At 41.6% G+C, this 26,506-nt stretch overlaps 2 protein-coding genes across 3 annotated transcripts in view; both read right to left on the bottom strand.

Moving 5' to 3' along the window:
• LOC110399743 (UDP-glucuronosyltransferase 1-1-like) overlaps window positions 1-26,506 on the bottom strand; it is a 48,427-nt gene that overhangs the window by 6,684 nt on the left and 15,237 nt on the right. Inside the window, exon 3 of one of the 2 annotated variants that reach the window (XM_021398928.1) lies at window positions 26,410-26,503. In XM_021398928.1, coding sequence (XP_021254603.1) covers window positions 26,410-26,503 — 94 coding nt within the window. Of the gene's footprint in view, window positions 1-2,253; window positions 3,222-26,409; window positions 26,504-26,506 lie in introns of those variants that run through there. The other variant, XM_021398929.1, reaches the window with a different exon arrangement.
• On the bottom strand, window positions 11,931-15,052 carry LOC110400571. The gene is made up of 3 exons (XM_021400543.1): window positions 14,283-15,052; window positions 13,176-13,270; window positions 11,931-12,874 (listed from the first exon to the last, which is right to left on the bottom strand). Exons 1-3 carry the CDS (start codon window positions 15,050-15,052, stop codon window positions 11,931-11,933), a joined length of 1,809 nt encoding a protein of 602 aa, XP_021256218.1.

The following is a 26,506-nucleotide window of genomic DNA, read 5'->3' as shown; positions in this document are numbered from 1 at the left end:
CACCACCAGCAGCTTCCCACCTGCAGCCAAGCTGAGCATGGACAGCAGCAGAAGCAGCATCACTGTGACTTGTGGATGAGAAGGAAGTACCAGAGCCATTCCTGCTGAAATGTGGGGAGTGTTGCACAGGAAGAAAGCTCCGCGTAGCACTGAAGCAATAGCAACAACCCTGTGCTCTTTAAGCAATCCACACTATGCCACAGCTTTTGATCCTTCAGTAATGTAACTGCTGTGTGGTAAATGTTTAATCACTGGTTTGATAAAAGGCTGGATAACAAGCACTAGAGTTCAGTCAAGTCCGTGGGTGGATGGTGCCGTCGCACCTACCAGCTACGCCCCATATGTTTCTTATAGAGGAAGAGTGGTGTGTGACCCAGGAAGGAGGCAGGAGTGGCTCTGTGCTTCTAATAGCCTTGCTCAGGCTGGAACTTTTGCCTCCGCAAGAGATCTGTCATGCCCACGTCACCATTGTGCCAAACAGCGGCTGCTCTCTTTCCTCCAGCCACGGCCTCTCACTCTGTACATTCATATCTAGGTGGCCTGTGGACCAACACCAGATGTGAAACAGCTGTTCAAGATGCTGTCTAGCATGAGGAGGCTGATGAAGACTAAAGCATGATCCCAGGTTTGTCTGCAGGACACATCATTCACACAGTGAGGTACTTCCACTGCTTCAGAACAGCCTCAAAGCAGTGAGAGTGCAGTTAGCCTTGGAGACCCGTGACCTCATCTGCTTGAAGGCCCTAAGATAGACTCACAGAACTATAGAACTATAGAATGGTTGGGTTGGAAGGGACTATAAAGCCCATTCACTTCCAACCACCCTGCCACAAGCAGGGTGGCCACTCACTCGATCATGTTTCCCAGAGCCTTGTCCAAACTGGCCTTCAACAACACATGAGATGGGGCATCCTTGGCTTCTCTGGGCAGCATGTTGCAGTGCCTGGCTACTCTCTGAGTAAAGAACTCAGGTAACAGAGCACCTTGTCCTACCTTTCACAGAACTTGGCAGTTCCTTTCACTAGTGGATGCAAAGTCCCACCACAGACATTCACTAGGAGAGCAAAAAATTCCTCTTCAACTGAGAGCAGCCTAGGAAGAAATTTAAGGTTAAAAGCACAGAATAAAGATTTGGCAGCTGTTGTGCCGTTCACCAGGATCCACCATGCCACCATACATTCTTCAGGCTCTCAGCATTGATGGGATCTCAGATATCGCATGGTCGTCACCAAGGAAAGATTGTCTGAGGGCTGCCTGTGAACACAGACGCTACCTCTTAGCTTGAGTACCCATGACCTGTGATATCCCTGTTCATTCTGGCTTTGGAAATATCCTTGTGTAAAGCAAGCAACTTCATGGACAAAGAAAGAAATGGTAAGGCAGTAGGGATGCCCCAGGACAGAAGCCTGTTCACAGAATCACACAGAAACAAAGAATCACAGTGGTTGGAAGGGACCTCAAGACATCATTGAGACCAAACGCCCTGCTACAGCAGGTACCCTACAATAGTTCACAAAGATAAGTGTCCACACGTGTCTTGTTTTTCTGCATAGAAGGATATTCCACAACTTCTCTGGGCAACCTGTTCCAGTGCTCAATCTCCCTTACCAGAAGGAAGTTCTTCCGCATCTTAGTACAGAACCTCTGATGTTTAAGTTTTAGGCCATTCCTCTTTCTCCTATTGCTATGTGCCACCACGGAGAGCCTGGCCTCACCCATTTGCCTCCCACCTCCTTTTAGATATTTGTAAATACGTATCAGATCCCCTCTCAGACTTCTTTTCCTCAGACTGAACTGAGCCAGCTTACTCAGCCTTTCTTCATACAGGTGATGTTCCAGGCCCTTTTTCATCTTTGTGGCCCTCCTCTGGTACCTCCGAGGTACTGTCAGTGCCTTAGAACACAGAGAGAGAGGGGATACCTTTTCCTCCTCTCCCTTCATCTGCTTGAAGGCCTTATCATAGACCAACAGAAATATGTAACCATAGAATGGTTGGGTTGGAAGGGACTTCAAAGCCCACCCAGTTCCTACCACCCTGCCACAGACAGGGTAGCCACTCACTAGATCAGATTTTCCTGGGCCCTATTCAAACTGGCATTCAGGAACTCCAGGGATTGTGCTTCCACAGGTTTTCTTAGCAGCATGTTCCAGTGCATGCCCACTTTCAGCTATCACATGGGCATCACCTAGGAAAACGGTGGAAGTAAACAGTGCAGCCAAGGGAAACTAAGGGGAAAAAAAAAGGTAACTAACCTTTGATAATGGTTTTTCCCGAGTGCAGGTTATACCTCCGATGAAGACCAAGTTAGGCATTACAGGCCTGGGATACTCAAACACAAAGTCATATTTCATAAGCCAAATAGATGCATGGCTTAAAAGTTCAAGCAGTGTTGCCTCTTGTTGAAGGAATTCTTTGATCAAATGATCATATGGTGAATAAAGAAAGCTACAGGCTAGGGTACTGCTCATGCTAACAACAAGATTGCCCAGGCGCTGGAAGAACCCCATGTGATCTGTGTAGTGCGAGAAGAACCTGGGAATGTAGGAGGGAGGATTTGGGCAGAGGGTAGCATGGAAGTCCAGGCTGCACGGCAGTCCCCGTACGAGATACACAGAAGGTATGGAGAGATGTTCAGCCACTATCTGTCCACAGGGAAAAAAAGGATCCATAAAGACACCATCAAACACACTTTCTTCAAGGTATGTCATCAGCTCTTTGTTAGACAGAAGCCTTTTGCAGGAATCAAAAAACATTGCTGTAATATTTGCTATTTTTGAGAATTTTTCCAAGAAGGGTTGAGGTGTGAAACTCTTATAGCCAAGCTTTTTAAATTCTGTCTCCACAAACTCCCTGGTGTAAGACACAGAGTATGTTTTCTTGGTATAATGCATCGATGCACCTATTTGCAAATTTATCTCTGGTGCAATGACCACTATTTCATGTCCTCTATGTCTGAGCCGTTCCACAACCAGGCGCATGCTGAGCCAGTGACTGCCATCAATAGGAACAACCAAAAGCTTCCCACCTTCAGAAAAGGTCCTCAGGAGCAGGAAAATCACAGCCCAGGAGGCAAGAAAATGAAATCCTGGATGCAAAGAGACCATTTCCCTTGTGCAGGATGTCAGCAAGACTCTATGTGAATGCAGAGATCCCGAAAGCAACAAAGAATGGCTTGTACTTTGCTCTTCCATCTTTTCTAAGGTAAATGTTTAATTCCTAATGGACTAAATGTAAGCAGAAATTAGGGTAATTTTTAACTTTAAGTAAAGGTTGAATTTATCATTTGCACACACAGCAAAGGCTTTAGACAAATAGGTACTGTGAGATACAGCTGAGCGTTGGTGTTAACATTAGAGCATTCAAGTGCTTGAAGGAGAGCAATGGACAATGTGCTTAACTGAAACAGTGAACAGAGCCATGAATGTGAGGCAGTGCCTTACCCAGCAGCCACTGTCAGCACCCAGTGATTAATGTCCCGTGAATGCTGAACTCCCTGCCTCGAGTCTGTCCAGCTCATTGGTACAAAACTTGTCACAGCAATCTGACCTTTGGATTATTTTGTACCACTATAAACAAGAAGTAATGATTGACAGAGATTTGATAGGCAGCAGGTTGATAAGGTTTATCTTCAGATTTGTTTCTATATAGTAGCCATTATCAAAGTGAAAGTCTTTGGCCTACAGTAGTAAATGTGATGCTGTTGCAACACCACTGTGGTGTGAAACGTTGAATAAATGACTGACATCTGCACTATTTACACAGCTCACTAGGGAAATTTAAACAAGCTAGGGAGAGTAGACAGCTAGAAACCTGAAAGCTTCTTTTTCAAATCATCCTCTTATATACTCTCTTGCACTGCTTCTTACAGAAATCCAGAGTCGAAGCAGCTCAGCTCCCTTTATTGTGTTTTTGGATGTGGTGCTCAGGGACATGATTTAGCAGTGTGTTGTTAGAGTAGTATGGTTAGGTTGCAATTGGATTTGATGATCTTGAAGGTCTTTTCCAACCTGAGGAATTCTATGATTCTATGATTCTATGTTTGCATACACTGCAGAGTTTTGGGGAATTCATCCACATTATCATTCTCTATGGCACACTGTAAGTGTTGGGGTTTATACACAGAGTTAGTTCTACATTTCCATCCTTTGCCCAGTCAGGTCTCTTGCAATTATTCAATATTCCACAACTATTGTGGATATTTAATCTTCTGACATACAATTATTCTGCCATTTATCTAAATACAGCATGCATGCCATGAGCCTGTAATTTTATGGTGACATGCTTAGGCAAAGCTAAGCTATACTGACCCAGCTACGTAGCTTAGACAACTTCATTTAAGCTTTCCCTGGCAGAAACCCTTTAGGCATTTGCAGTACAACAAAGCTAAGTTCATCTATAAGTCCTTGGCATGTAAGGACTGGGATGCTGAGTGGCTTTGTAGTCTATCCTACACTGAAGACTACACATGATGTATATAGAGAAATCTAGGAACAACTGGTCCACAGGGAAACATGGGATCCATCATAATGGCATCAAATTTGTAATTCTGGAGATATTCCATTAGGTTTTCATTACATAAGAGATGCTGACAAGCAGATGAGAACATGTTGATCAGTTCTGATGTAGGACTGCATGAAAATGTAACTATTTCTAGAAAGGTGGGGTCAAGAAAACATTTTTCACCAGTGAAGTGAACAAGTTCAGCATATATCTGGTACTTCCACTTAACTGCATGGGGCTGCTGGCAGGAAAAGAGAACTTCTTACCTCTACCAAACAGGATATGAAAGCAAAAAGTAGCTGTACTTCACTTTATAACTTGATCTTTAATCTTTAGCTCTATAACTTGATCTTTAATCTTTAGCTCTATAAATTGTTTGCTAAGATAAGTTGTTGGAGTTTAAAAACCACATTTTAAACCATGGTAAGAACATTGATAACAGTGGTATGGAGAGATCGCAGGCAAGGAGCATTTCCTTGCCTTTAAGTTATCTTAAATGATTCGGCACAATTAGCATTGTCTTTGATTAACAGAGGTAGCACCAGCTTATAGAAGGATTTTTCTAGGTCAGGGTTGTTTGAAGTGAGTCACTGCGCACTTGACTGTCCCATGCCAGATTCAAGATAGGAGTACTACTGTCTAGCTTTCATGGCCACTGAACTTCTCTAGAGAGCTACAATAAAAGAATCATATCATTCAGCATTGTTGCACTATTGACATAAAAGCCCTAAACCCTCAGCTTTCCCTCCTTCACCTTTGCTAGTAAAAGTGTCCAGAGTTCATATACCAAGATTGCAGCAGTAAACAGGAACCAGCATGCCTAGCAGTGGTGTCACCAAAGTTTGGGTAACATATTATCCAAAAGCTTTTTTATACAAGCAAGGACAAAGCAGAATGCGCTGTTCTTGCTCAGGAGGGACTATAGGAGTTCATAAGTGAGTGGCTTGAGGACAAACTTCTTTTAGAAAGAAATGATGCATCAGAAAATGCAGTCCTTGATCAAGAGGAGACATTATAGTTTGTAAGTTTGAGGTTTGGGCCAAAATTTTTAGGAATTCTTGAAAATAGCTATTTTCAAACAAAGTTAAGAAGACCTAACTGTGGTACAAGACAGTGGGAATTTTCCACTTCTGTCCTTTGATTACATGAAGAAGGGGAGGACAAAGCTTTTGAGCTGCCTCTGCAGGTGCTGTGCTAAGATTTTTGAGGAGAAAAAAGAAACACACACAAAAAAACAACCACAAAACCACCATATTGGAAGTCCTGTTCTCTGTCACATTCTACAGTAGCCTACAGCCACTTTAGAGGGATCAACAGCGATGATGGAGTCAAATTTTCTTGGTAGCTGTCATGGCATAATGTCAGGAAATGGCCACAAATGGCAGCTTGAGAGATTCAGCAGGGCGGTTGGACTAGATGGCCTTTAAGGATCCCTTCCAACTCAAACAATTCTATAATTCTACGAACATTCGGAAAATGTTTCAATGCTATTTACCTCTGAGGTTTAGAAAGTTTGCCTATATAACACCATGGCTGACTTGATCTAATGTTGAAGTTAGTCCCACCCCAAGGACTAAGACAACCAGATCAGGTTGATTTGAGTGGGACTGAAGTGCTTAAATACTCTTGAGAAACTGCGCTGAAGCTGTGGCAACTAACACAATGGATACCCAGTGAATACTCAATGGATATGTGAGTGAATGAGTAAGTACACAGCAGATAGGAAGAACATGCAAAAGCACATTAAAACTTTCAAGATAAACCTAGAATAGTGGCTATCTGCAGCTTGTGCTACAAAGAAGGGCCTGACCAAACAGGTCTCATCTGCCATTAAGTCAGATTTCATGGAAAGGGAAAAGGTGGATGCCAAAAGTTTGCAAATTTACAAAAGCTATTATACAAGCTGGAGAAGAAAAAAAATCTTTAGGAGCTTATTGAGTACAACAGTATTTCTAAGCCACAATATAGGAACAGAGAGAACATGTTTTGGAAACACAACTATTTCTTTGCCCTTGCACTTTCCAAGGTTAATACTAATAGGTGGCATGTTAAGAAAAGTGATTTTCATACTTCACTCTCTAGACAGCAAGAAGAACACTAACACCTAGGGAACCAGCACCTTTGATGTACAGTCAATTCTATGTAGTATCTAAGCCCTGCTGACATTTCAGCCAAACATGTATCTATTCATGTAACACTAATAACATAATGCAATAAAGCAACATTAAAGAGATTAAACAAGTGAACAAACGGAAACAGATAAAACCTTAAGGCTAACAGCGAGTGCGTAAGAGTTTAAAGGTTGTGCCACTGGATTTTAAGCAACACAGAAACACCTTGCAACAGATTTACATGTATACGAGTCCAGAGATTGAAGTCCACTGGTGGAACATTAAGTTCAGCCTCTTCCAAAGGTGAAGGAAAAAGGAGATATCTACCTGGAGAAAATAAAGCTAAAGTACAGAGTTGAGTGTCAAGGCTGTACACTGGAAATGGCACAGTAAATATCCCCAGTCAGAGGAATTAGTGATTACTTATTCATAACTCTACAAATTCTAGCATTCACAATGTCTCTGTCATTAACCATCCTTTTAAAGCTCACTCATAGTTTTTGTGTACAAAAAAAACCCCAACAACCTGCTGGTGTTGATCCTGAGGTTTTTGGCGCATGGTATGAAACAGTACTCTCCTTTGTTTATTTAAGCTTGCTGCCTCCTCATATTAGTGTTCGTTATAGGTCAAGTACTGGAAGAAGCAGTGTGTATCAGTTCCCCTTTCACCTTCTCTACTCTTCCCAGGATTTATAGATCATTGTCACAGATTCTCTGTCATAGTTCTCTTTAAAAGTTTAACCATACAGTTTATTCCATCTCTGCTTTTCTAGACTGACTGTCTAGTTTGAATCCTCTTCAAAATGCTTCATTTTTACTATGTGTATCTTCCTTTAAAGAAAAAAAGAAGAGGCAGGGATATAGAGGAAATCTGCAATGACAAAGCAGATCAGAGGATGAACACAGATCTCCTTAAACAAAACTCATGCAGAAGATGCTTAGAAATGCCGCATCAACAGCCCTGAGTGAAGAAGCCATGAGAAACCTGCTCTCATTTCAAAGCTGTCTTTTAGCAGAGAGTACCCAACTAATGAAGAGTTACCCAGAGGCAATTAAATTTAAAAGACTTTCTTCATTTTTTACTGAGATATTCAGATGTCTTCATTGAAACAATACTGGAACTTCTTGGTAAAGAAAAAGCAGCTTGAAATGCTGCTTGGAGGCAGGGGTGGTTTGGGGTAGGACAGTGCTTCAGACACATCAAGCATCAAAGGAGTACCAGCAGTCCTTACACAGACACAACTGAAGGAGAATTTTGATGAAGTTTCCCTGTGTGATGTGTGACAGCCTGAAGAGCTGGACTTAAGAATAATCAGTATCCTTTATGGCTGGTGCATGTGGCATGCTCTTTTGTTACACAACAAACTTGGCCTGTTGGCATGAAAGCTAGGGGAAGTAGATGACAGGATTTTTCCCTCTTAGTGCTGTTAAGATTTCTTCTAGAATTACTTTTCCTCTGAGAACTGCTCAGTAGGAAATGTCCATCCATGTCATCCTTTGGGATCAGCACTGCACCCATCTCCTTTCTTTCCTCCCCCAATATTTAGTGAGAGACTTGTTCTTCCACCTGCAGGGCCAACTATTTAACATCTCCTCTGCCTACAGTCATCTGCAAGCACACAGAGCCACTGACACCTATCTATCAGCAGCACTAGAAGCTCCCAACGTGGGGAGAGCAGCACATGAGAGAATCAGCTCTGCAGTGATTTAAGGAAAGTGGCAACTTCTCAGACAAAGCGTGCTTAGTGATGTGTGGATAAACTCTTCTCAGTTCCTCATGTCCAGAAATTAAGAGCATTTCTTTTACAGTGATATAGCAACGTTGTGCCAAGTTAATGCTTTCACTGGGGAAGATTACTGGCCTGGGATCACAGAATCACACAATGATTGATGCTGGCAGAGACCTTTGGGCTCATCTGATCCTACCTCTGCTCATGCAGGACATCCAGAGCAGGGTGTCTGGGACCATGTCTAGCCAGCTGTTGAAGATCTCTGAGGAGAACCCACAGTCTCTTCGGGGTATCTTAAAAAAGCTAGAATGAGGAATGACTAAAATGCTATTCATTGTCAGGCCTCTCATGGTGGCCCGCAGCTCCTCATGTGGAGTGGAGGGGCAGTGCTGACCTCCACTCTCCACTGGCAGTGATAGTCAGGGGAGGGTCCGGTTAAGGTGAGGAAAAGGCTCTGCCCCAGAGGGTGATGAGCATGGAGCAGCTCCCCAGGGCAGTGGGCATGGCCCCAAGCTGTCAGAGCTCAGGGAGCGTTGGGACACCGCTCTCAGCCGTAGGGGTTGGGTTTGGGTGGTGCTGTGTGGGGCCAGGGGTTGGACTCGGAGATCCTTGTGAGTCCCTTCTAACTTGGTATGTTCAATGATTCAGTGATTCCCTGGCTTTTGTAACAGGCTTTTCCCTCATGGAGGAATGCTGGGAAAGAAGTACTAGTGAAACTGGGACCCAAGGCTGAGAGAAAAATAGCCACCTCATCCACACCTGAAAATAGCTTTCTGTATAAGGGCAATTCACACAAAGCAGAAACACAGTTTGAGAAGCAGCATCCATGAAATCAGTGAAAAGAGGAGCATGTTTGCAAAGCAAGAATTGCCGCAAGTTCTTGCTGCTGTATAAAGTCAAGAGCGGAATCTGGCATAGGATATTGGCTCTTCAACCAGCAGACAGTAAGAGAAGGAACATAAGCACAGATTCACCCTCTAAGTAAAGAGAAATCTGAAAAAGCAAACTAGGAGTTTCACAAATAACCATGAACAGTGCTCTCATAGACAAAAATAAATCATCTTATATTGTTCTCACCACCTTTTATACTCCCTACCTCTAGCAGAGAAGTTGAATTCTTCAGATGGTGGCAGAAGGTATTTGGGGTGTGCTTCTGAGCAACAAGGATAGATTCAAACCTGCTACAAGTTTATGTAGATATCAGCTGAGATATACCTGTTCTAAACACAATTTTTATATTGTGATATGCAAGTGTCTTCACCAGAACAAGTACTGGCACCTCTTGGAAAGTGAAAAGCAGCTTGAACCTGTTTACACAGTTAAAGAAACCTTTCTAACCAAACGATACAAAATTCTATAGTGAAAATAGTAGTTTAGGAGAAAAAAAAAAAAAAAACAACTAGGGCATCACCCACATGAGACAGCTTTTCGTGACTGTAGGTTGTTCTTCCAATTATGATCATAATTGGCATCAGCGGTCTTGGATAATGGAACAAAAAGTCTAATCGTAAAAGCCAAATAGATGCCTTGCTTAAGACATCTAATACAATCCCATGTTTTAGAAGAGCTACCCAGAGCCAATTAAATTTGAAATACTTCATCTTTTTACTGAGATACTCAGATATCTTTATTGAATCAAGTACTGGCACCTCTTGGTAAAGAAAAAGCAATGTGAAATGCTTTTGGCATCAACATCTAAAAGAGACCTTTCTAATAAGCTGTATTACAACAGCTCCATGTACATGAAAGCCCACAAGAATAACAATAAAAAAACAGATGACCCACCTGAGTTAGCTTCTTGTGAGCACAATTTACTCCACTAACCATAATCATGTTGGGCATCAGTGGTTTTGAATAGTGTAAAACAAAGTCTAATTTAATGAGCCAAATGGAAGCCTTGCTTAAGAGATCTGGCACAGTCACATCACACTGAAGAAACTCAGAAGCCAGTTTTGCATATGGTTGAAACACAGCACCACATAGAAAAGAATTCTATATTTCAAAGATGACATTCTCTATATGCAGGAGGAAGTTCATGTAGTCTGTATTTTCTGTAAATATCCTGGGGACATAAGAAGGGGGACTGGGAAATTGAGTGGCTTCAAATTCTAAGCCACATGGTATTTGCTGCAAATAAAACACAGAAGGAACTGAAAGATGCTCAGCCAATATCTGCCCACAAGGTAGGATTGGATCTGTAAAGACAGCATCAAACTTACTCTCCTGAAGATACCTGATAAGCTATTTGTTGTACAATAATTAGTTCACATGTAGACAGAAACATAGCAGAACTGTTTTTCAACCCTTGACAGTTTTAATAAATCTTTCCAAAAAGGATCCTTTTGCAAACATATCCTGACTAGTCCTCTGGAAAATGCCATCCACCTCTTCCTGTGTGAAAGGGACTCAGTACATTTTCATAATAAAATTATTTGTTGGCTTTATATATAAACTGACTTCAGGTGCAACGACAACTATTTCATGTCCTTTCTGCCTAAGCACATCCAACACTTCCCGCATGCTGAGCCAATGACTCCCATCTAGTGGCACCACCAGCAGCTTCCCACCTGCAGCCAAGCTGAGCATGGACATCAGCAGAAGCAGCGTCACTGTGACTTGTGGATGAGACAGAAGCATCAGGGCCATTCCTGCTGAAATATGGGGAGTGTTGCACAGGAAGAAAACTACTGGCAGTAATGTAAGAATAGCACCAACTCTGTGCTTTTAAGCAATCTCTGCTATATTGTAACTTTGATCCTTCAACAAGGTATTTGCTGTGTAGTAAATGTATAACCTTTGATTTCATAAAAGTCTGGATAACGGGTACTAAGTTCAGGCATTCCACAGGGGACTGTTAAGTCTGATGAATACATCAGCAAAACACCATTTATTTATATTAGAGGAACAGTGAAATGTGATCTTGGAAGGAGGAAGGGGTGGTTCTGGGTAGGACTGTGCTTCTGATACCTCAAGCATCAGGTGAGTACTGTTCTTGCACAGACACAACTATTCCCTCTCAGGCCTGTTAAGCCTTCTTCTAAAATGAGTTTTCTTTAAACCTGCCCAGGTAACGTTCATCCATGTCTTCCCTTTGGATCAGTACTGCACCCATTTCCATCCTCTCCTCTCTGATGCTTACTGGGAGATCTGTTCTTCCACATTCAGGGCCAACTATTTCATATTTCCTCTGCCTGCACTCATCTGCAAGCACACAGAGCCGCTGACACCTACCTAGCAGAAGCACCAGCCACTCCCATAAACAGTGCTCTCATACAAACATCTTATGCTGTTCCCATCACCTTTTACATTTCCTACATCTAGCAAAGAAGTTGAATTCCTCAGATGGTGGCAGAAGGTATTCTGGATGTGGTTCTGAGCAACAAGGATAGATTCAGACCTTCTACAAATCTGCATAGATGTCTGCTGAGATATATCTGTTCTAAATACTATTTCTATACTGTGAAATGCAAGTATCTTCACCGAAATAAGTACTGGCACCTCTCGGTAAGTGAAAAGCAGCTTGAACCTGTTTACACAGTTGAACCTTTCTAACTAAATGATACAAAGTTCTATAATAAAAGTAGTAGTTTAAGTGAAGAAAAAAATGAAGGCATCACCCACCTGAGATAGCTTCTTATGAGTGCAGGTTATTCCTCCAATTATTATCATATTTGGCATCAATGGTTTTGGATAATGGAAAACAAAGTCAAATCGTAAAAGCCAAATAGATGCCTTGCGTAAGAGATCCAATACAGTCACATCCTGCTGAAGGAACTCAGAAGCCAGTTTTGTGTATGGTTGAAAGAGTAAATGACAAAGAAGAGAATGTGGGATGTCAAAAAAAATATTCTTTACACGCTGGAGAAAGTTCATGTGGTCTGTATTGCCACTGAATATCCTGGGGACATAAGAAGGGGGGTTGGGACACTGAGTGGCATCAATATCTAAGCCACATGGTATTTGCTGTAAAAGAAACACAGAAGGGATTGAAAGATGCTCAGCCACTATCGCTCCGCAGGGCAGTGCAGGGTCTGTAAAGAGAGCATCAAACTCAGACTCCTCAAGATATCTGATGAGCTCTTTGTTGTACAGTAAACGCTCACAAGTAGACAGGAATATGGTAGACATTTTTTCAGCACGCTGATGAATTCTAGAAAGCCTTTCCAGAAAGGATCCTTCTGAGAATGCATCCTGTGAAAATTGTCGGAAAGTGCCATCCATCTCTTCCTGTGTGAAAGGGACTGGATAGGTTTTCAAAATAAAATTCTCTGATGGCTTTATGTGTAAATTGACTTCAGGTGCAACAACGACTATTTCATGTCCTTTCTGCCGGAGTCCATCCAACACTTCCCGCATGCTGAGCCAATGACTCCCATCTATTGGCACCACCAGCAGCTTCCCACATGCAGCCAAGCTGAGCATGGACAGGAGTAGAAGCAGCGTCACTGTGACTTGTGTGTGAGAAGGAAGTACCAGGGCCATTCCTGCCAAAATGTGGGGAGTGCTGCACAAAGAGAAAACTACGGGCAGCACTGAAAGAATAGTACAAGCTCCACACTTTTAAGGAATTAGAGCAACTCAATAACTTGTGAACCTTGTACGTATTCAAAGCGTGGTAAATGGATAATCCTGGATTAGGTCAGAGGCCAGATAACAAGTATTAGAGTTCAGAAAATTACATAGGTGAGTGCAAAAGGTGGATCCAATAGATAAGCTGCAGAATATACTGCAGGATAAATAATAGAGTGTAACACAGAAGAAGGGAGGGAGTATTTTCTATGGAACTGTGCTTCCGATAGCAGTGATCTTTGTGAAGCACCATGTCCCACTTACCACAGTACCTGGCAGTTCCTTTCACTAGTGGATGCAAAGTCCCACCACAGACATTCACTAGGAGAGCAAAAAATTCCTCTTCAACTGAGAGCAGCCTAGGAAGAAATTTAAGGTTAAAAGCACAGAATAAAGATTTGGCAGCTGTTGTGCCGTTCACCAGGATCCACCATGCCACCATACATTCTTCAGGCTCTCAGCATTGATGGGATCTCAGATATCGCATGGTCGTCACCAAGGAAAGATTGTCTGAGGGCTGCCTGTGAACACAGACGCTACCTCTTAGCTTGAGTACCCATGACCTGTGATATCCCTGTTCATTCTGGCTTTGGAAATATCCTTGTGTATAGCAGGCAACTTCACTGACAAAGAAAGAAATGGTAAGGCAGTAGGGATGCCCCAGGACAGAAACCTGATCTGCATTTCTCGATAAATAACAGACACTACTCCAAACAGTTGTCAACTCAAAAGATTATAACTGACGGTGAGGCTCTGACAGTCCCTCAGACTTGCCTCTGCTCTTCCATCACTCACTACAAGATCCTTACAAGAGCAAGAATGTACCAAGTTACTCAAATCCATACAAAACATATTTCAATAACACATAACAAAAAAGTAATCTGTAACAAATCCAGTGTTCATTTCACAGTTAAATTGACCTAAGATAGCTCTTCTTTCTAATGTCAGCTGAAGCTTTCAGTGCAGGGCACCACTGCATTGGCATACACGCAGGGGAAGTCGCCTCTTCTCAGCCAAGTGGGAGAATGCCTTCTTGTATGGGAAAAGAAAACAAGTCAGAAGCCACATAATGCCACTCAATTCAGCATACTTTGTAAATGTAAAGATGGAGCTGTCACAGAAAAAGCAGAAAGTGAGGAAGAAATGGCAGAAATTGTTTTCACTAATAGATGCCTAGCTCGCTCTTAATGGGAACTTAATATCTGACTGATATACAAAATCACATTCTTAGGAGCACAGAAGTCTAACAGAACAAGTATTAAAAACTCAGCACGACCCACCTGAGGTAGCTGCTTGTGAGCACAGTTTACTCCTCCCACTACAATTATGTTGGGCATCAATGGCCTTGGATAATCTAACACAAAGTCGTACCTCAGAAGCCATACAGAAGCCTTACGAAAGAGGTCAAGCATGGTCACATCTCGCTGAAGAAACTCAGAAGCCAGTTTCTCATATGGTTTAAAAAGGAAGTCACAAAGAAAAAGATTTGAGGTGTCAAAGATGACATTCTTCACACGCTGCAGGAAGTTCATGTGATCTGTATGGTCTGTAAATAGCCTGGGGACGTAAGAAGGGGGACTGGGACACTGAGTAGCCTCAATATCTAAGCCACACGGTATTCCCCTCAACAAATACACAGAAGGGATTGAAAGATGCTCAGCCACTATCGCTCCGCAGGGCAGTGCAGGGTCTGTAAAGAGAGCATCGAAGTTATTCTCCTCAAGATATCTCATAAGTTCTTTGTTGTACAGTAACTGTTCACAGGCTATGAAGCCTAACTCAAAGAGTCTTTTCACTCTTTCACGTACTCTATGAAATCTTTCCAGAAATGATCCTTCTTCAAACGCATCCTTTAAAAATGCCTGGAAATCTCCGTTTATCTCTTCCTCAGTTACAGGCACTGAGTACATCTTCATTGTAAAATTCTCTGATGGCTTTACATGTAAATTGAATTCAGGTGAAACAACGACTATTTCATGCCCTTTCTGCTTGAGTCCATCCACCACTTCCCGCATGGTAAGCCAATGACTTCCACCTACTGGCACCACCAGCAGCTTCCCACCTGCAGCCAAGCTGAGCATGAACAGCAGCAGAAGCAGCGTCACTGTGACTTGTGGGTAAGACAGATGTACCAGAGCCATTCCTGCAGAAATGTGGGGAGCGCTGCTCTAACGAATGTAAGCACCTCTGGGTTTTTAAGCTAATTATACTGTGTTTTTTCATGGTGATCTTTAGACTTATTTGCTTTCTGGTGAATGTATAAACACTGGTATGGAAAAGACAAATTGAAGGTTTTAAATTCAGCCAATCTCTCTGGCAGTCATCTGAGCCATAGCTAAAGTGGATAACGCCCACTTGTTTGTATTGAATGAACAATGGGACTGAAGGGAATAACAGTTTTTTCAGCAAGAAATACACTAAAAATGCTGTGTAACAGATCAGTAACTGAAAAAAATATATATATCTGTGTAAGAAAATAAGGAATCCATGCTGTGGAAGCATAAGCCTAAACTGAAAGAGCAATCAGAATGTTAACTGTCAATTGACACTTTATGACACTGTATTTCCTAATAATGGATGCTTTTATTAGCTGACAAGATTTATAGTTTTGAAAAATCAGTAGTGACAGTACAACAAACAGTTTGAGAAAAAAATACCCAGCGAACACAAACAATAGACCTGCCTAGTAACACAGGGACTACTCTCACTGGTGGATGTGTGCTTTGTTATCAAGACTGCAGTGATAAACCACAACTTTTTTCACCTAGTCCAAAGAAAATAATTGTATAAGAGGAACTGCTTAGATTCTGAAAGCACATTGGAGAGCACTGCAGGGAAGCCCTCTTAGAAAGAAAATAGATGGGATCAAGAGATGCAAAGACAATATTTGTCCACATGGTACAATAGGATTTATGAGAACAGCATCAAATTTACTCTCTTCAAATAACACATCAGGTCTCTACTGTGTAGTAACTTGGAACAGGAGGAGAGGAAGAGATCAGAGATGATAAAAACTTTTTCATAAAATGTAGTGATCCTTTGAAGAAAAGTTCTTCTCTCAAGAAGATCATTAGCAAATGAATGCACGCTTGGTTCCAGTTCTTCCCTCGCTAAAGACACTGGATATGTTTTGAGAGTGTGGTATTCAGATGCCTTCACATTCAAATTTACTTCTGGTGCAACAACAACTTTGTGCTCTTAGTTACTAGGAGCCACCAGCACCAAGGGCATGCTGAGCCAGTGACTCCCATCCATTGGCAATACCAGCAGCTTTCCACCATCAGCCAGGAAAAGCAGATAGGAGAATCAAAACCCCTACTGACACTAAGTAACTGTGTTTACTCACATGAACCATGTTCCCAGGACTCCAAAGTCTGTTCTTCTGCCCTTACCTGACAGATTTTAAGTCAAATTTGTCCTTGCCAGATTCCCACGTTCCAACCTAATGACCTTTTCTTCCATGAAAAATGAGTGACCATTCAAGCTGCTGATGAAACATCTGAGGAATGTGATAATCAATTGGGCAGAGCTGGGCTTGGTATCTGAGGCTCCTGTGGAATTGGTCCCTTCAAATTGTTTATCTGTGCTGACTGATGTCAGACTGAAAATAAAATCAAGACTGCAAAAACAAAATATTTGAATAGTGCTGGCATTTGGAAGTAACTGGGCTATCTGAAAAATGATATTAAATTGTTTTCTTTCTTTTTTCCTTCTTTCCTTCTCTCCTTCTTTCTCTCTCTTTTTCTTCCTTTCTTTGCCTGAGCAAAAGCAAACCACTGCATCTGTGCTGAGATGCATGACACCTCTTCATTCTCATCCTGTCTTATCTCTCTGTGCCTCTCTGGAGCATTTTCTTCTTCCAGGAGTTACAAGAAAGTAAAGCCATTCAGAACCCTTTGTACCCAATTAGACAAAGGCTGGGCAGAAGTAGCCAATAACGCTTTCAGAACCTGGTAAATAAATGGTAAATAGTGGTGTTCTTATTTCAGAGGAAAAACTAAAACTGAGATATCATGTCTGAGTAGTTAGCAAGCATTTGTGTTAGACACATGCAAACCTTCAGGATTAAATTTTTCAGTTAGATATAACTGTGATGCACAGCCATATCTAGAAGATAACAAATAAATAAATCAGGGCTGGGAGTGCCATTGAAGAATCAGTAATAAAACTATGCTGGACCATGAACTTTTTAGCCCTTACAAGATAAGGATGAAAGTGAGCACTGGTTTTAGAGGAGAGTCTAAATTTGAAGTGCAACTACCTGCAGGCAAACTGGTCCCATTGCTTTCCTAGAGGGTCTGTCTGGGTTTGTACCAGAAGCAGCCTTTAAACAAGTCAGATGAACTGAACAGATTAAAAAAAAGTACTACCGCGATAGAAGTGGCCATGCAGAGTGTCGATGGTGATTTGAAAGACACTACTGTGAGAAAGCAAGACCTGAGCAATCGCAGTTCAACAGAAATAAACAGTACTTTCAATGGGCAGCAGCAGATGAAGTACTGGGAGGAGTTAAGCAAAGCCTGAGGGCGTGTATGGTTGGATCTGGGGAAGGTGTGCAAGCTTGTAAAATGCAAATCTATTTTATTGTAAAGCTTCCTTCATTTGTATTCACAAAGGCATATGAATTTACAGGAAGAACAAAAGAGGTGACAGGCAGGAGTAACACATTCTCTATGACACGGAGAAGTGAAAAATATTCAAGGGAAGAACAGAGAAATGCCTATTACTCTGTAAGGGGCATTTGCAAAGGATAAAACTTTTATCTCTTTCAGGAAACAATGTGATTTGCTGTTGAAACTGCTGGATGACACTAATTAGAGATTCATCAGCTGCTGAGGAGAGCTATCTCCTCCTATCTATCCTTTTATAGTTTATGTCTGCCTTCACAACATGAGACTGGTGTACTTATATCACAAGCAAGAAAGAAGCCGAGACACATCACATGCAGCTACAAACTAATGTAGTACATCATGAACACCAGCAAGCCAACATGCATCACACACATACAACAAGCTATCAGCATTAAAGATCCCACAATATTTACAGGAAAACATTTTCCTGTCTGAACTGGATGTCTTATAAAAAGACAGCTGAGTACGCAGCTGCCTAGTTTTTGTGATGAAAACTGTTGCTAGACCGTAGCTTTCACTTTAATAAAGTATTGGCCTTTCAACTCAAACCAAACACAACACTGCTGTTACAGAAAAGAGCAAATAATGCTACTGCACATAACCCCGTGAATTACTTTTCTGATTGGATTAGCAGCTAGTGCTCTTGAAGAAATACACTATTGTCTGGTGGGGCAAAGAATTTTCGGAAGAACTGATAACATCCACCTGCACTTTTCTGCATTAATTCCTGGACCAGGTTAAGTTTGTGTACCTGACCAGCTGGAATTAAATATAACATAGCATATGATCCCCTCAGAGAACAAAATCCCTGTGCAGGTCCAAAAAAAGAATCATGTCTTGTTCTGCTGGTCAATGACACCACTGTTTTTCACATGCATTGGCTATACAGAAACAGTTACTCTAAATTACACCTTTAGGTAAGTAATGTCTATATCAAATGCCATTAGATCTCACACAGACCATGCAGATATATGACTGCCAGAACTTTTCCCTTTTTATACTTTTCCCAGTCAGTCACTGACCTGAGGTAACAGCTTCTTCCTTCCACAGTTTATGCCTCCAATGAAAACCATACTGGGCATCACAGGCATGGGATAGTCAAAGACAAAGTCAATTCTCTTCAACCAAATAGATCCGTGACTTAAAAGCTGTGTCAATGTAACAGGCTTTTGGAGAAAGTCTGAGGCCAGCCTTTCAAATGGTGAAAAGATGATACTGCACATAAAATACTCTGAAATGCTGATCAGTAAGTTCTTCACTCTCTGAGGAAATGTCATATGATCTGTACTGAATGAAAACAATCGCGGGACATAGGACGGTGGGCTCGGACTCTGAGCAGCATAAATGTCTATAGAACATGGAACACCTCGCAAGAAGAAAATGGTAGGAATAGAAAAATGCAGAGCAACTATTTGTCCACAGGGTGTCAAAGGATCTGTAAAGACTGCATCAAATTTGCTTTCTTCAATAAATTTCATCAGCTCTTTTTTGTACAGTAAGGAACTGCAAGCAGCTTGAAACATAGAGGAACTCTTTCTAAAATTTTCCCAAGTATCCAAAAATCTGGCAAGAAAAGGCTGTACACTGAAACTGCTCGTACCAAAAGTACGCAAAAGCTCTTCCATCTCCTCCTGCTTGTATGGCACAGGATACGTCTTCATTGTGTAACTCTCTGAAGAATCGATGAGGATATTGCTGTCTGGTGCTACAACAACTATTTCGTGACCTCTCCTGCTCAGCTCAGCCAGCACTTCCTTCATACTGAGCCAGTGACTGCCATCCATTGGGATCACCAGCAGTTTCCCAGCAGCAGCAGTACTCAAGCAGCACAGGAAGGGGAGAAGCACTGCCATCAACATATTGCAGTGTAGAAAGGAAACCATGCAAGAGAGAGCTGGGGTGGTTTGCAAACTTTTGAAGCTTTGTTTCACCTACACAAATATACCACTTGGCAATGCTTTTTAATGATACCTTTGCCCTTTGACTCATGTGTTCAGCAGTTTGCATGCAATGGGATTCATGTTAGAAGATTAATGATTATAAAATATTGAAATGGATTTTGGACTTCAAAAGCAGATTTGTACAAGCATGAGAAAGGTGTGTCTGCTGTCATAAACTTGGCTCTCCCATACTGTGACTACATACAATGCCTCAACCTTCTCCTTCCCATACTATGACCACAGACTGATGAACTTCTTACCATCAGCACCCCATCAGTGCAGACCCCACTTTGTCTCACCCAAACCACAGCAGCCCTCATCTCTCTTAGAGAGTCTGAGTACACTGAGAGATAGAGGACTGCTAGCTGCTGAGTGAGTTGGCTCTGTTCAGTGTTGGCTGATTGATGTTACTATGCAAACAACTACTGTTCTGAGATAAGCTGAGTCATTGGGCAAATGTTCGCTGAAAGCACTAAGTGCTGAGCTTTATCCTTGGGCTCAGTTACTGTTTCACGTGGGCAGGAATTAATAACTTTGTGTATGTGAACACAAGTCATGCAAGGATCTGGGAGTAACCCTTGCCTGTCTCTTGCACTTCTTTGCCTGCAAAAATTTGGGTTTTAGCTAGAACTACACCTCCTAAAACTGGTTATTTTCGTGTAGTCTCCACACACTTGAAATAATCTCGAAGAAGACAAACTCTCTGCAATATCTCCCTGTACTCATACAGCAACACTTATTCAATGCAGAATAACTGTAACTCTGATGTAGAAAGGAGATGGGGACCCATTCCCTGCCCAGATCAGATGGTGATATCTGGGCATCTATCTAATCTGTGTCTGCTCCTTTTGCAGAGATGGTTTAAGGATGAGGTGTTGTGGGTGGCTGTTAAGTGAGGTAATGAACATGCCACAGCATCTCTCCGTTAGAGATGGTGAGTACTTATTGGTAATGCCAAGGTAAATGCAGGTTTCTGACTTCGCTAGCTTGTAAGAGAACACTTCCCAGGTGTTCAGCTGGTGCCAGGCCACCTTCAGCTGATCATTTAAATGTGGGTCTGCAAATTTTAACTTCCATATTGGCAAATAAGTTATCTATAACCATGCCTAGGTTTCACTCATTCACGTGATTGAATTGAACTTGTATACTATCTAAAATCAGTTCACAGTTTATAACAGCATGAGCAAAGGGCATTGCTTCTTTCCAACATACTTATGAAATAGGACAGGACCATCCTAGCCATCTTACAATACCACCAGTGCAAGGAAATACAGGAAGTTTGCCCATAGAAAATCTGTCACAGAGTGGAAAATTCTCTCAAATACCTGTGTGATACTTTTACTCCGGTGTAAGGCTTCCTCTCCCAACAAACACAAAATATCTGCCTCAGATTCATGCTCCTTTCACAGGCTTTTCCCGTTCCTGTAGTTCACTCCCCGAATGAAGAGAAGGTGGGCTAGAACAGGACTGATATCTTGGTATCCAGATGGAGACCTTTGATAAAACAATGGTGGATGCACATCACATAGCTCCAGACCTTAAACCAATGTCCTAGGACCCAACAGAAACGTCTTTAGAGGGCAGGCTGTCTCACATGTTGACAAGTGGGATGAGCACCCACAGGGAGACTGCCATGTGGTTTGTGTAGCTGATAGAGCTTCTTGGGGTAGAAGAAACTGGACTTGGACATTTACTGACAACATACTCCACCGTACCTGGGAACCCATGACAGGAATGCATCCACAGAATGGATGTTCAGAAACACTGTTGGGATAAATAAGCATTTTTTTATTCTAATAAAATATAGGCAAATTTTACAGTGATATATAATAGAGATAAATATAAAAAATCAGTGTTGAAGTACCTGTGTTGTTTTTTAAATATCCAAAACTAGTTGATACAATTGCAAAAAATTGTGAGTTTTTTTCCACTGAATCAAAACTGCACTTCTGAAGATAAGTAGCCAACAGAAAATCTTTCCCCATTCAAACATAAAATTTCATCTAACCTCCTATCCTATCGGGTATAAAACTATTGCAAAACTGAACCACTGAACCTCAGATAACATAAGCCAACATGTTTCTAGCTCATGAACTTGTGAGTTCAAGGTCTGTGTCAGTTCAGTTCAGGGCTTACACAGTCCATGAACTCTGTGGAGTCAGATTCTCTTCCATGTAAACTGCTGAGTTATTGTTGGTGATTACCTCCCACAATAAAACTTTATATGTAAGTAGGTGAGTAGGCAGGTGTTATCCACAACCAAAGATCCTGCATTCAGCATACCATCTGTTTCTCCAGGCATTCATGGCTCTACATCACTGGTGGGGCTTTCTTTCCTCTGCATTTTCTGCCTACTTACTTCCAAGCCTTGTGGGAAAGTTTTAACCTCAGTGAGAACCTTCAAGAAGAACAGCTAGCTCCATCACCTGCACTATCTACAGATCAGTAGTTTATGACGAAGGTAGTAGATTAATGTGAATTTTCAAACAGCTCAGTAGAAGGTGATACACAGACACAGACGTGTTACTCATAACCATAGCAAAGGCTGTAAGATGAGCACTGGAAGATGAAATCAAGCTAGGCTCTGACATATGAAGACAGGCAGCCACATGTTTCATTTGTGGGGCTTTTAAAGACATCTGCTTGAGTTTTTAATATCAGCTCCATGATCTTTCCCACTCATAACTTACATGTCCTTTTGAAAGACTGCATGAGCAATGGCTATTCTTTTTTCCTTTTATTCAGACATATCTATCCAGTTAGAGGGAACCAGGTGGTTGCTTCATTCTGTGACTCTAAACACTCTTGTGGTAAGAGGATCATCTCTGAAGAGAAAGAATATGCTTTGAGAGAGAAAGAAGAGGGCTTTGTTCTACACAATTCTGATTCAGGTGCACTCAGAATATGCAATTCTTGAAAACTCCTTTCTTGCTTTTCTTTCTTTTTTTTTTTTTTTTTGCTGAACTTGATTCCAACTCAAACCATTTTACGATTCTGTGTCATCTCTTAACACTGGAGCTATATACCACTGAGGTGGTAAGTACCCTATGAAAACCTGTGTGCTTCCTAAAGGCAACCTTTCAAACATACTCACAAGAGAGAGTGGAAATTCCAACACCATTTCTTTTGTGGGTTGGCCTAACTGAGAAGCACCTAATCAGTATGTAGAAGGCTGATGTTTAATCCATGACTCCTCCAAGTAGTCAAACCTGTGTGTCTTTTGTATATATCACAAACACCAGAAAGTACCATACAATTCCAAATCTGAGAAGGAGAAGAAAAGAGAAGAAAAACCTCATGCTACCAGACAGAAAAAAAACCAGCAAAAACTAAATGATGGGTTCAGTGCAGGTGAATGGAAAGGAGGCTAGCATACACCTTCCTGGAAACAACAAAAGAGTCTCGAATATCTTTTACTAATCCCACTGATAACGCACAGAGAAAACTTCAACTAGCAAACTTAGCCTCTGAGCTCCCTGTCAGACACAGGCAGTAATGTAAGCAACTACACTATAAAGAACACATTCCCAGAGAGGGATGAATATGGAGGGGAGAGAGGTGGGAGTCAGTTTTCTGAAGCACAGACTGAAAATGTGGGACTTCACAGATTTGCAGGTTGAGGGAGGTGATCCTATCCCTCTGCTCTGCACTTGTGAGGCCTGACCTGGAATACTGTGTCCAGATGTGGAGTCCTCAGAACAGGAGAGACATAGACGTGTTGGAGAGCATCCAGAGGAGGGCCACAGAAATGATCCGCGGCATGAACACCACTCTACAAGGACAGGCTGAGAGAGCTGGGGCTGTTCATCATGGAGAAGAGAAGGCTCCAGGGAGACTTGAGAGTGGCCTCTCAGTATCTAAAGGGGGGTTATAAGAAAAAAGGGGACAGACTCTTTAGCAGGGTCTGTGGTGATAGGACAAGGGGAAATGTTTTCAAGCTGAAAGAGGGGAGATTTAGGTTGGATATTAGGAAATAGTTTTTTACAATAAAGGGTGATGAGGCACTGGCAGAGGTTGCCCAGAGATGTGGTGGAAGCCCCATCCCTGGAGACAATCAAGGTCAAGCTGGGGCTCTGAGCAACCTGGATCTAACCGTGGATATCCTTGTTCACTGCAGGGGAGTTGGACTAGATGACCTTCAAATGTTCCTACCAACTCCGAAGATTCTATGATGCTATGATTTATGAATAATTCTGATTAAATGCCTGAGATTTGGAGATAGTTTACTGTTGTAAAGGGAACTAACCAAGACCACTTGAAACTTGCTTCTTGGTGTGGTTTTGTTTCTGCGCTTGGATTTGATTTTCAACAACAAAATTAGTTGGCTGTAAACAGACACTACAAAGTCCATCTTGCAGTCTACATGAGCACAAGTCTCTTGCTAGTGTGGCTACACCTTCTTATGACCTCAACAGACTCTCTGCTTTTTGTACCAGACCATCAGAGCAAAAACTGTGGAAGACATCAGAAAGCAAATGAAAAACAGAATAAAAAACAGAAAAATTAGAGGCAAATTGTGTTCAATAGGATGTAGAACAACAGACAGACAAATAAAGAATAAAGTTCCTAGATCTGTGCGGAATCAACTCAAGACAGACATAAGCTGGATTATTCAGAAAATTAATGAACTGGTTCATTTTTAACATAACTTGGTAGGTTTACATGGGTTTGTTGTTCACTATCTAGTAGTAAAGGGAACCACTGTCCCTTGTAGGTTTGAAGGGCCTGTTGCTCATTACTGCCTTTCCTCGTATTTGAAGAAGAGCACCTCAGAACAGTTAGAAGTGCCAAGGTCGCAAAGAGCAAGAGCTGTGATCCAGCTCTTGGCAAGCAGGAGGAAAGCCCTCCCCACTGGATGTGGAAGGACAGAAATTAAACAAGCTTGGATCACCTGTGACTGCTGACTTGTTTTCCTCTCAGGAATATCTCTCACAATAAGGCTTATATGCTCAAACAAAAAGCTAGATTCTTCTAAGGTGTCTCTTTGAGCTGGCATGAAATATTGCAACAACAGAGCAGTGCTGCACTAGCATGCAAGGAGCTATGTGGAGCTTCACCCCTCTCCCTGTAATCACTTCAGCTGGCTGTAGATTCTTTGAGCCTGGAGAAGAGGTGGCTCTGGGATGGGTGTATGCAGTGGAGTCCCCACAATCTCATCAAAGAATAGAAAAGAAGAAAGAAAAGAAAATTCAACTCAAAGATACTGTAGTGCAATTATGTTGTGATATCATGAGACCACAATTCAGAAGTTAGGAAGCTGGACTTGTTTATCTTGAAAAGAGAAGGCTTCGGGGAGACCTCCTTCTGATGTTCCAGTACTTGAGGGGAGCTTATAAACAGGAGATGGACCAGCTTTATACATGGTCTGATAGTGATAGGACAGAGGGTGACAGTTTTAAAATAAAGGAGGATACATTTAGATGAGATGTTAGGAAGAAATTCTTTACTCAGAGAGTGGTGAGGCCCAGGCCCAGGCTGCCCACAGAAGTTGTGGATTCCCTTACCCATGGAGGCATTCAAGGCCAGGATCAGTGGGGCCCTGGGCAGACGGATCTGGTGGGTGGCAAACCTGCTCCTGGAGCAGGGATTGTAACTAGATGATCGTTAAGGTCCCTTCCAACCTAAGCCATTCTTTCATTCTAAGATTTCTGAACAGTAGTGATCAACCCAGAGCTTACAGCTGTGTATGGAAACACATGACTGACTTCGTATGTTTTCACTCTACTGAATTATTGCCTTGCTGCCGGGTGCTGTTCCAAGTGAAGTAGGACAAATTCTACCATTTTCTTTAGAAAATGTAGCCAGAATGCAGATAGGAGGAATACACAAGGTTTTTAAAGATGCAGAACACACAGTTTCCACTCAGTGAGAAACATCTTTACGAAGCTGGGAGGCACCAGATATAAAATAAAGGGAAAGCAGTTACAGTTCTAAGGAAAATACGAAGTTATAAACTGTTTGCAACTCTGTGACTGTGAGGATATAAAAGTAAGTAAAAGGATACGAAAGACTTCTGTCATGCAATCAGCAAGAACATGGTATCTCTTACATCTAAATCAATTAAGTACCACTCTCCTGAATCCAACATAAGAAAATGTTTGCAATCAGCTTCCCTTTTATTTGCCTCAGGGAAGTTCATTGGAATGTGCATAAGCCCATCAAAGAATATAAATGAAGAAAGAAAAGAAATTCAGCTCAAAGATACTGTAGTGTAATCATGTAGTAATATCATGTCGCCACACTTCAGAAGTGAGGAAGTAATGTCAAAGGAAATAAATATTTGTCCTGTTCAGTGACAAGTAAGAAATGTCAGATTATATTAATTTCTATTAACTTGACAGATTTGCTTTAAATATCCTGCAGAAAAATTTCAATAAGGGACAATGCCAAGAAACATATCACAAAACATTAAATGAGTATGTACATGTCTTTCATGAATACAAGATTTTAGATTAATTTCATCAGTTGCAGATTGAGATTTATGGCTCACCATAATCTACAAATAGAAATAACATAGACAGAGAGTTAGGAAACCTTACGTTATGAAAATAGAGCTGAAGCAAATAAATCGACTTTGCTGAGCCTAGTGTAAATAACAACAACAAAAATAGAAACAATCACTCTCAAAGCATGGTCTTCAGATTTATGAATTACTGAAATGTAATTTCAGCATGCTAATGAAATACCAAGGAGAGCAGCTGGCAGATTAGGGTTAAATCCATTTTTATTGGATATGTCAGAAAATCTTAATTAATTCTAATAGCAGTCATCTGTCCCTATCAAAGACCATGGAAAAATACGTCAGGACTCAGGCATATATCAAATAATAAGGAAAAAAAAAAAGAATAAAATCAAGACCACTAAACTTCCATAAGCCATGAAATTACATTTTGTTGGGAAATGTGTAATTTGAGAAAAAGAACATACCGTAGGCAGTGGTTCCTTCTGAGCACAGTTTATACCTCCAATGAAGACCATATTGGGCATCACCGGTCTGGGATACTCAAACACAAAGTCAAACCTC

This window comes from Numida meleagris, chromosome 5 (genome assembly GCF_002078875.1).
Source record: "Numida meleagris isolate 19003 breed g44 Domestic line chromosome 5, NumMel1.0, whole genome shotgun sequence".
Classification (NCBI taxonomy): domain Eukaryota; kingdom Metazoa; phylum Chordata; class Aves; order Galliformes; family Numididae; genus Numida; species Numida meleagris.
Note: the sequence above shows the minus strand (reverse complement) of the source record. Positions and strands in the feature narration are given on the sequence as shown.